Raw genomic sequence first — 11,394 nt, forward strand, 5'->3', positions numbered from 1 at the left:
CCAGATGGGTTTTTCCAACATTCCACAAAGGTTTTATAGTCATTAGTAGATTCTTAATTTCAGATTTTTTTGTTAATTCAATTCAAATTCCATCATCTGCTGTGGCGGGATTCGAACCTGGGCCCCCATAACATTAGCTGAGTTTCTGGATTAATAGTCCAGCAATAATACCACGAGGCCATCACCTCCCCTGTGAAAGTTGTGAAAGATTTCTAAATCAAAAATCGAGGAAGAGAAGATGGGAGAGGGAGAAAAGAGAGGAAGGAGAATATATGTAAGAGAGAGGGGGAAGAAGTATAGAGAGAGAGAGATGGGGAGGTGTAAGGAAGATGTTGGGGAGAGAAAGGTAAAGAGTATGTGCTAGGAGTGGTAGGGCAACACAGTGGTTAGCACTGTGGCTTACAGTGCCAAGGACCCAGGTTCAATTCTGGCCTCGAGTCACTGTCTGTGTGGAGTTTGCATGTTCTCCGTGTGTTTTCCTCCCATAGTCCAAAGATGTGCAGGTTAGGTTGATTGGCCATGCTAAAGGGTAAGGGAGGTTAGCAGGGCAAATGGGTGGGGTGCAGGGAATAGGGCCTGGGTGGGATGTGGTCAGTACAGAACTGATAGGTTGAATGGCCTCCTTCTGTATAGTTGGGATTCTATGAGGAAGAAGGAAGAAATAGGGGAGTATGAGAGAGGAGGAATTGGGAGGGAGAGGTAAAGAGAAGGAAGGCTGGAAAGAAAATGGATTTTGAGTCCAGTTTAAAAATTAAAGTGTGGATCAGCGGCCAAGTAACTGTCAAGGTCCTTAGAAAGGAAATCTGCCATCGAGAGCCTGTCAGGATCATTACGTGACTGAATTATTGGTGGTTATGGACAGTTGGCACAGCTCAGAACAGCCTTCCCTGATGGTATAAGCCTTATTTGGGGATGGGGAGGGAGAAGGAGGGATGAACCCCATAATTTTTCTGCTGTATGTATACACATTCAGAGGAACATCTGTTTGCTTGCATTGCAGTCAATGGACTTGGGGAGTAATTTATAAGGTGAAGAGCTTTGAGATGTCATAGTCTCCATTCATTTCAAGCTCTTCATTAGCTTTGATCAAAATTCCTGTTGTGATAGTTCAATGACTGTCTCCTCTTCCTCTGCCCTCCGCGTACTTACCACAAGAACCCTCCAATCTCCGTCCTCGACCCTCTCCTCTTCCTCACCAACATCACCCACTATCATGAGGCTGGCTTCTAATATATGCTGATAACACCCCCAGCCTCCAACAACCCCCTCACCCCCATGAATATCTCTGTGCTGCCTCAGTCCTTAACTTTATGTATGGACAAGCAGGACAATGTGCAATAACTACTACAGCCGTGCAAAGCCCTATTAGACCACATCTGGAATATTGTGCATAATCCTGGGCACTGCACCTTAGAGTAGATACATTGCTCTTGAAAGGAGTTAGTCTTGGGTTCACCACACTCCAGATGAGTGGATAAAAGCAAATTACTGCGGATACTGGAATCTGAAACCAAAAGAAAAAATGCTGGAAAATCTCAGCAGGTCTGGCACCATCCATAAGGAGAAACAATGAGTCGTCAGCTCTTTTCTCTCCTTACAGATGCTGCCAGACCTGCTGAGATTTTCCAGCATTTTCTCTTTTGGCTCCAGATGACTGGATTATGAGGAGAGATTACATAAACTCGCTTTGTTGGGCTGTAGAAGGATTAGGGAGGAATTCATTCAGATGTTCTGACTTTTGAAAATAACTGGTGTCAGATCTGGAAGAATTTCACACAAAAGGAGATAACCTTTCCCTCCACACTGACGCTATTGTTAAGAAAGCCCACCAACCCCTCTACTTTCTCCGGAGGCTAAGGAAATTTGGCATATGACTGTCACCAATTTTTACAGATGCACCGTAGAAAGCATTCTTTCCGGATGTATCACAGTTTGGTGTAGCTCCTGCTCTGAACAAGATCGCAAAAAACTATAAAGGGTCATGAACAAAACCTAGTCCCATTACGCAAACCAGCCTCCCATCCATTGATTCCGTCTACACTTCCCATTGCCTTGGAAAAGCAGTCAGCATAATGAAGCCCCTACACATCCTGGAAATACTCTCTTCCACCTTCTTCTATTGGGAAAAAGGTACAAAAATGTGTGATTACACACCAACCGACTCAAGAACTGCTTCTTCCCAGCTGCTGTCAGACTTTTGACTGAACTTACCTCACACTAAGTTGATTTTTCTCTACACCCAGTTGTGAGTGTAACACTACATTCTGCACTCTCCCCCTTCTTCTCCCCAATGTACTCTATGAATGATATGCTTTGTCTGTATAGCGCGGAAGAAACAATACTGTATACTAGTAGTGGTGACAATAATAAATCAAATCAAAAAATCAGAGTCAAATCATTCAGGAGAGTATAGAGAAGATTTATTCATTCAAGGCTCTCATCTCAATGCCAGTACGGAGGGACTGCTGCACTGTCACAGATACTGCCTCTCAAAACAGCCATTAAACTGAGCCTGTGCCTGTCCTGTCAAGGGCAGGTCTGCCCAAAGGCTTGATTCTCTCGCAGCCAACATCACTGAAACTAGATTTTTTTATCACTTAAACCAAAGAATCATGGAATCCTACAGGGGAGAAGGAGGCCATTCAGCCCATCAAGTCTGCACTGACCACAATCCCACCCAGGCCCTATTCCCGTAACCCCATGTATTTATCTGCTCATCCCTCTAACCTACACATCTCAAGATGCTAAGCAGCAATTTAGCGTGGCCAATCCACCTAACCTGCGCACCTTTGGACTGTGGGAGGAAACCGGAGCACTCGGAGGAAACCCACGCAAACACGGGGAGAACGTGCAAACTCCACACAGACAGTGACCCAGGCCGGGAATCGAACCCAAGTCCCTGGTGCTGTGAGGCAGCAGTGCTAACCACTGTGCCACCGTGCAACCCAAGACAAAGAACAAATAAAATTACAGCACAGGAACAGGCCTCTCAGCCCTCCAAGCCTGCACCAACCATGCTGCCCATCTGAACTAAAACCCCCTACCTTCCGTAGACCATATCCCTCTACTGCCATCCTATTCATGTATTCGTCCAGACACTCCATAAAGGTCACCATCGTATCTGCTTCCACCACCTCTCCAGGCAGCGAATTCCAGGCACCCACCACTCTCTGTGTAAAAGACTTGCCTCATACGTCTCCTTTAAACTTTGTCCCTCGCACCTAAAACCTGTGCACCCTAGTAATTGACTCTTCCACCCTGGGGAAAGACTATCCTCTCTGCCCCTCATATTCTTGTAGATTTCTATCAGGCCTCCCCTCAACCTCCATCATTCCAGTGAGAAGAAACCAAGTTTCTCCAACCTCTCCTCATAGCTAATACCCTCCATATCAGGCAACATCCTGGTAAATCTTTTCCGTTCCCTCTCCAAAGCCTCCACATCCTTCTGGGAGTGCGGCGACCAGAATTGAACAGTATATTCCAAGTGCGGCCTAACTAAGATTCTATAAAGCTCTAACATGATTTGCCAATTTTTAAACTCAGTGCCCCCAGCTGATGAAGGCAAGCATGGCATATGCCTTCTAGACTACCTTCTCCACCTGCGTTGCCACTTTCAGTGACCTGGGTACCTGTACACCCAGATCCCTCTACTTATCAATATTCTTAAGGGTTCTGCCATCTATTGGACCTTCCAAATTGCATTACCTCACATAACCAGTTCTGATGAAAGGATCTAGTTGTATATAACCAGGCTGCTGTGTGTCCCAGCACTATAATAACATCCAGGTTCCAAATGCCTTATTGGCTGGAACGTGCGCTGGGACATCCTGTGGTCATGAAAAGGGCGATGTAAGCGCAAACTCCAGTTACTTTCTTTACCTCAATAACCTGTTCTCACTCCGCCACCCCAACCCCCCCATATTCCTCTTTCCTCATTGGAACGCGCGCCTCGGCTGCCGTTCCCTCCTTTAACGGCCATCGTTAAATTAAACTGCATTAAATTAGCTGAGGAAAGATTTCTCTTCTCAGCGGAGAGTGGATCTGGGGAATTCTTTACCACAGAGGGCTGCAGAGGCTGGGTTCTGAAGGTTGAGTTATCAGGAAGGGGATCAAGGAATTAGGCGGAAAAGTGAAGTTGAGGATTATCACATCAGGTCAGTCGCAGTGAGCAGCGGAGCAGAATCAATGGGCTGAATGGCCTACTTCTGCCCCTATATCTTATGGCCTCCTACTCCTTCTTACAAACACCTTTTGTAACTCAGTGTCATTTCATTTCCATTTGGTGATTCGCAATGTTCCTTTTCCATGAAAAGGTGCTACAAAAAATTTGCATTAATCTAGCACCTGTAATGCATTAAGATGTCCCAAGGTTCTTCAGAAGAGCAATTGTCAAAGAAAGCTTAGCACCAAGCCTCATGATGAGATATTAGCACAGGTCACCGAGAGCCTGCTCTGACAGTTAGATCTTAAGGAGTGTCTTAAGAGGTGAGAAAGAGAGGTAAAGAGCAGGAGCAATTCCGAGAGGGAATTCCAGAGCTCACTATTCAGCAGCTGAAAGCAGGAGAATTCTCAAGAGGCCAGAGTTGGAGGAACGCATCAATCTTAGCGGTTTATAGGATTGGATAAGGTTACAGAGGTAGGGTGGGGAGTGAGCTTGTCAAGGAACCTGAACACAAGAACAAGAATTTGAAAATAAAGGCATTGTTGGACTGGGAGCCAGTGTGGATCAGAGAGGACTGCAGGGCGATGGATAATTGGGACCTGGGGTGAGTTAGGATACGGGTTACAGAATGTTGGATGCAAGAGTTTAAATGCAAGTCGGTATCGCTATAAACACTTGAAAGCAAAACAAAAATCAATGCCAACCCGTATTTACAAATGATTGACTGGTGAAAGTCTACTGGGCAGATTGTGGATTTCTCCAATCTACTATCCAGCAAGGTGACAAGCCTGATACTGATGTGAGTTTGCATATTTGAAACCTTAATAAGAATCACAGAATTTGCTCATTTAATCCCAGAAAGGTTGGAGATTGATTTACCCCACCACCATCCGCCAGGCATTTACAGATATTCCAATTAAACACAAACGACAGCGTAAATCAAATGAAAGCTCAGACTGTTAATGGATTGGAACAGCTCTCACAGGAGAACTATTCCACATTTTTAATTTGTAAGAATTGTCACAGCTTTTTGAATCAGTCTCTGAGCCCATCGCTTTGCATTAATCTACACACTTACCAAATTTGCAGGTTTAAAATTTGACTATTTAGCACAAATTCTATCAAATGTGAATTAAATTAAAGTACCCATTCTATCTTTCGCAAGCTCCCCATGCCCCCTTTGCATTTTGCTTCAGGAAGGAAAACTCACATTTATACACCATTTTCTGCAACATTAGTATCTCCCAAAGCGCTTTACAGTGAATGAAGAACTTCTTTAAAGCATAATTTTACGTGTAATTGATTGTAATTTAAGAAAGGCAACAACCACTTTGCAGATCGTGCGAGCCCCAAAACAGGAATGAAATATCACCCATTTTTGTGTGCTGTTTGATGCATAAGTTTTAAGTTTAAAATTTATTTGTGTCACAAGTAGGCTTACATTCAAACTGCAATGGAAATCCCCTAGTCACCACACTCCGGTACCTGTCCGGGTACACTGAGGGAGAATTTAGCATGGTCAATGCACCTAACCAGTACGTCCTTTGGACTCTGGGAGAAAACCAGAGCACCTGGAGGTAACTCACGCAAACACAGGGAGAACGTGCAGACTCCGCACAGTGACCCAAGTCGGGAATTAAAACTGGGTCCCTGATGCTGTGAGGCAGCAGTGCTAACCACTGTGTCACCATGCCACCAGCCAGGGCAAACTCTCCTCCTCCTCTTCGAAATAGAGGTCTTTCACATCCACCCACAGGGGCAGACAGTGCCTGGTTTCAATGCTTCATCATAAAGACAGCACCTCTGGCAGTACAGCACTGCGATGGAGCGTCAGCCTGGATTATGGGCCCAAGCTCTGGAGTGGGATTTGAATCCAAAGTCTTCTGACTCAGTCATAAGAGAGTTATCAACTGAACCTTTCATGTACAAAAGCCCTGATGTTTTGATGGGATAAAACAGCACATAACCGAACTGTGAAACGCAGGGTCAGTTCCTTGCCTGGGGTGAACTTGCTTACAGTAGACCATAATGCCACTACATTGTAAGTGGAAGGTTAGCAAAGTTTCCCGCTCCTAGTTATCACCTCAACACCCCTTTGCTGAACAACATTCAGAGATAGGTTCAGAGTGAGCCTTGTCTGTGATGCCTTCCATGGCCAAATAGCTGGGGCGGAGTCAAGAATTCCATTGGTCACCACACATAGCAAGAGCATTAATGATTCCGAAGAGTGTTGCTGTTCTCAATGCTGGTCTCACTTTCCCCTCCCACTTCACTATCGTGAGGCAGGGCTGAAGCTGGGACAACTTTTTCTCGCACAGGGTGGTGAGTGTCCGGAGCAAGCTGCCAGAGGCGGGTACAATGTTGTCTTTTTAAAAACATTTAGACAGTTACACGGGCAATTGGCACTAGCATGGGGTTTAAACAAGAAGGGCAGCATGGACAAGTTGGGCCGAAGGGCCTGTTTCCATGCTGTAAACCTCTGTGACGCTCTGACAAAGCCTCCCCACTGTCAATCGATGGCTTCAAAATGAGGAAGGGAGAAAGTTAAAGTTAGAAAGAGAAAGTTAAATTATCATTTTAAATGACCGTGGAACAGCCCTTCAGAAACAGAATAAGGAAAAACTGCTGAATGCATAGAATCCCACAGGAGGCCATTCAGCCCATCGAGTCTGCACCTACCACAATCCCATCCAGGCCCTATCCCCACAACCCCATGCATTTCCCCTCGCTGGTCCCCCTGACTGAAATAGGAACAGAACGTTCACATCTAAGTCGCATTACTATCTAAACATATAGTTCTTCCTCAATATAATAGGTTTGAAGTTAAAATAACAGACAGAGTTTGGCAGTCACTGATATGCGTGGCTGTTATTAGATTACAGCCTTCAGTTACTCTCTGGCGTCAGATCTGTTTGTGATCTCTCCTTTCGGGCAGTTTTAATTTGTTTTACATCAATAGTGACCACTTGGAGAAAGTGCTAATCCCGTCCCACTGCACAGTGTGTCTGGAGGATTAAAGCTACAGGCTAATCAATACAGAGCCAGCAGGGGAGAGGAACTTTGGTGTGCAGTAAGTGTAACCGCGAATGACGTGGACTGTTAAAGTGGGCCCCTGCCCCAGGTCACCCTGGTGGGGCCTACCATTCAGCTACCTTTGCTTCAAGATGGAATAGGCCAACGCAGATGTGGGGAGTTGGAAAGCGTGGGAAGACACCTCCTTCCCCGTGGCTTTGGAACAGTTTAACGGGCGAGGGATTTATTACGTGTTACACAGCTTTGTCTCAGGTGGGTTGCTCCAGATGTAATAAACAGATTTTGATCTCTTTTATAGGCTACAGGTGGGACTGAAATATAGACACTTGCTCACATAACATAGCCCACACAGGCTCATAAAACATGGGTTATTGAGGTCAGCTAGAGTACAGTAACTTTGGATCGGTGCCAGTTCTATTGTGCCTATACTTCCTCAGACATGAATCATCTGGTGCTGTAATTGAGACTTGAATTATATGCCCGAATTAAACATTATGCACACAGGGAACAGTCAGAGGAGTACACTCAGTGGATGGCATCCCCATGTATCTACATATATAGCAATCCAGTAATCTACTTCACAAAGATCCAGTCAGTTGCCGCTGGACTGCCCCAGGAAGAATGGCATCAGCCTCCCAACTGGGACTTTGCTGGATATTAATGAAGAGGAAGAAGCTTGGCATTCAATTGGTTCATTTTGGCCGAACAGAGTCTGCATTTAGATCCGGATCTGCTGCTTTCCATTCGAATGAGAATTCCACAATAACTCCAGTCAGCAGAGAATCAGCACAACCTCTACTTGACCAAACCCTGCCACTGGTCAGCCATGACACTCGCGATTGCTTTTCTGAGTGTTGTCGAGGTTGTAGGGGCTGTGGGGAGGGGGTAATGGAGGGTGAGTGAATGGTGTGTGGGGGGGGGGGCAGTCATATAGGGGCAAGGCGTGCGGGGGTGGCGGTGGAATGTGTGGGGCAGTGATATCGGGGAGTGAAGGATGTGGGGAGCGATGTGTGTGTGTGTGTGTGGGGGGGGTATGTTATGAGTGGTGGGGTGGGGCGGGTGATACGGAGCTGGGATGGATCGGGGGTGTGTGGGGGTGGGTGTGTGGGGGTTGGGGTGGGCTGTGCGGGGATTGGGATGGGGGTGGGGGTAGGGAGGGTGTGGGGGTAAGGGACAGGGATGGGGGGGTGTGGTGTATGGGGAGTTGGGATGGGGTTTAGGGGTGAGGGTGTGTGGGGGTGGGGACGGGAGTTGGTGTGTGGGGGTTGGAGTGGGGTGTGTGGGGATTGGGATGGGGGTGGGATAGAGAGGGGGTAAGGGGCAGGGATGGGGGTTGTGGTGTATGGAGAGTTGGGATGGGATTTAGGGGTGAGAGTGTGTGGGGTGTGTGGGGGTGGGGGTGAGGGCTGGGGGTGGGGGTTGGTGTGAGGGGGGGTTGGGGTGCACAGTTTTAACTTCTCATCTTAAAGGAAAGTAAAGGAAGAATCTGCATCTCCTTCATGGCCTCAGGGAGGCTCCAAAATGCTTTATTCTTTCTGAAATTTTCTCTCAGTTGTAACTTGGCGGAAGGTGGCAGCCAATCATCTGCCTTGGTGTTGGTGGTTGGACGTTGGGTCACCAGGAATAATAACACCCCAGCTCCTCGCGTGGCCTGGGATCATACACACCCACCCGGGAGAGTACACACCCACCCGGGAGAGTACACACCCACCCGGGAGAGTACACACCCACCTGGGAGAGTACACGCCCACCCGGGAGAGTACACACCCACCCGGGAGAGTACACGCCCACCTGGGAGAGTACACGCCCACCCGGGAGAGTACACACCCACCCGGGAGAGTACACATCCACCCGGGAGAGTACACATCCACCCGGGAGAGTACACATCCACCTAGGACTGTACACATCCACCCGGGAGAGTACACACCCACCTGGGATTGTACACACCCACCTGGGAGAGTACACATCCACCTGGGAGAGTACACACCCACCTGGGAGAGTACACACCCACCTGGGATTGTACACACCCACCTGGGAGAGTACACACCCACCTGGGAGAGTAGACAGCACCTCAGTTTAACAACTGATCCAGAAGATGGGACCTTGGAAAGTGCTACACTTCCCTCAGTGTTTCAGTTCCCTCAGTACGGTACGGAGGTATCAGCCTAGACTGTGTGCTCAGCCTCTGGGGTAGGACGATCAGGGAAAGAACGTTATCACTGAGCTATCACTGCGATCGAAACATTGCCACCACACTTCAGAGTAAATGTAAGTTTTCAACATTTTCTCCCTGGCACAACATACATACTTGTTTTCTTCATACACCGTACGCCAATCAGCATGATGTAAACTCATTGACAGACTGGGTTATTACAGTAAGAAAATTCTGCAAGGAGCCTGCATCCCTTCCAATTATTCATGGTAAATTAAAGATTAACAGCTCCAAAATAAAGCAAATGACATCAACCAGAGCACAGAAATCTCACTGCCCGTGGATTCAATCACTCTCTGAAGCTGGATTGGAAAGAGTGTGAGAGAGAGGAGACAAGAGAGAGAGAGTGAGGAGAGTGAGAAAGAAGGGATGAGAAAAAAAGGAATAAGAGAAGTAATGAGAGAAAGAAGGGATAAGGATGAAAAAGAAGGAATGAGGGTGTGAGAGAGAGAGATGAGAGAGAGAACAAATGAGAGGGAGAAAGAATGAGAGAGAGAAGGAATGAGAGAGAGAAGGAATGAGAGAGAGAAGGGGTGAGGGTGAGAAAGAAGGAATGGGAGAGAGAAGGAATGAGAGAAGGAATGAGAGAGAGAGAAGGAATGAGAGAGAGGGATGAGGGAGAAGGAATAAGGGTGGGAAGGAGAGGATGAGAGAGGGGGAATGAGAAGGAAAAAGGATGAGAGAGAGAAGATTGAGAGAGGAGAGGAGACGAGAGAAAGAAAAGAAAGGTGAGAATGAAATGTCAGGAGAGGAGCCTGAATCCTTTTTGGGAAGGGTGGGAAAGTGTTGCTGGAAGGAAAGCGGCAGAGATGCAGGGCACACCTGGGATTGCAGTTACCTGACTGTGGGACAGGCTCCCTGGGGAGGGGGGGGGGGGGTAAATGTGAAATCAAATGCAAATTCAATGCCGGCAGCAATTGCCACTTGTGTCAGGAAAGCGATGGCATTGTCACAGCTTGCAACAACAATATAAATAGATGGAGGATCAGTCTCTGCTCTCAACGCAAGAAGAATGGGCAGCTTCATTCTGAAAGCTGCAGCAAACATTTCATTCAGTCACTCCCAGTGTAACAATATCAGCAGCTGAGGTGTCACTTACCCACACAATGTCGCACAGCCACAGCAGACACAGCAAGTACACACTGAGCTTGGACATGATGAGGACAGAGCGGGACAAGGATGCACTGGGATTTCTCGGGATCACAATCCCAGTTCCACACGGTGCCTGGCTGCTTTTTTGGGCGAATCTTCCTTTTTCTCTCTCTCTCTCTCCTTTATCCCCCTCTTTTCTTCTCTCCCCCTTTTCCTCCTTCTCTGGCAGCAGGGTGGAGGTGGTTGGATAATCTCTCTCCGCTCTCCCTGGTCGATCTCAGCGATCCGGAGACACTTTAGGATTTGAGAGAGGAGGGTTTCTATTCCTCTTTCTGCCTCCGCCGACGGCTCACAACCTCTCCCTCTCCCTCTCTCCTCTCTCTCTCCCCGTCTCCTCTATCTCGGTGCAGATAAACTGTACCGATCCGCCCCCAACTCACTCTGGATACAGAGAGAGATCAGCCAGGAATTAACTTGTATGCAATCCAACCTGCCCTCTGCAGGCTGGGCACTTACCCACACAACATTAACCTTCCTTCATTTCTTTTTTATTCCTGCCTGCTGAGAATTTACAGCATTTCTCTCTCCCCCCTTCTTTTTTTTAATGTTCAGATTGGGCTCTGTTTTAAGGTAAGTGAGGGTTTAGAATAGAATTGAATCCCAACAGTGCACAAGAGGCCATTCGGCCCATCACATCTGCGCTGACTCTTTGACAGAGTATCTTACCCAGACTGTCTTCCCTGCCCTGTCCCGGTAACCCTGTGTATTTACCATGGCCCATTCACCCACCCGGCACACTGGCATTTCACGGCGCCAGGGACCTGGGTTCGATCCTCGGCTTGGGTCACTCTCTGTGTGGAGTTTGCACATTCTCCCCGTGTCTGCGTGGGTTTCC

At 47.5% G+C, this 11,394-nt stretch overlaps 1 protein-coding gene across 1 annotated transcript in view; it reads right to left on the reverse strand.

The window, feature by feature from the left end:
- The window catches only part of LOC145357742 (uncharacterized), a 245,807-nt gene extending 234,853 nt beyond the window's left edge, over window positions 1-10,954 (reverse strand). The window contains exon 1 of the mRNA XM_080211187.1: window positions 10,507-10,954. Within this exon, the coding sequence (XP_080067313.1) occupies window positions 10,507-10,563 (57 nt within the window). The 5' untranslated portion in view covers window positions 10,564-10,954. The remainder of the gene's footprint in view (window positions 1-10,506) is intronic.
- Between the last annotated feature and the right edge of the window lie 440 nt (window positions 10,955-11,394).

This window comes from Carcharhinus amblyrhynchos, chromosome 24 (genome assembly GCF_965287045.1).
Source record: "Carcharhinus amblyrhynchos chromosome 24, sCarAmb.v2.hapA, whole genome shotgun sequence".
Lineage (NCBI taxonomy): Eukaryota > Metazoa > Chordata > Chondrichthyes > Carcharhiniformes > Carcharhinidae > Carcharhinus > Carcharhinus amblyrhynchos.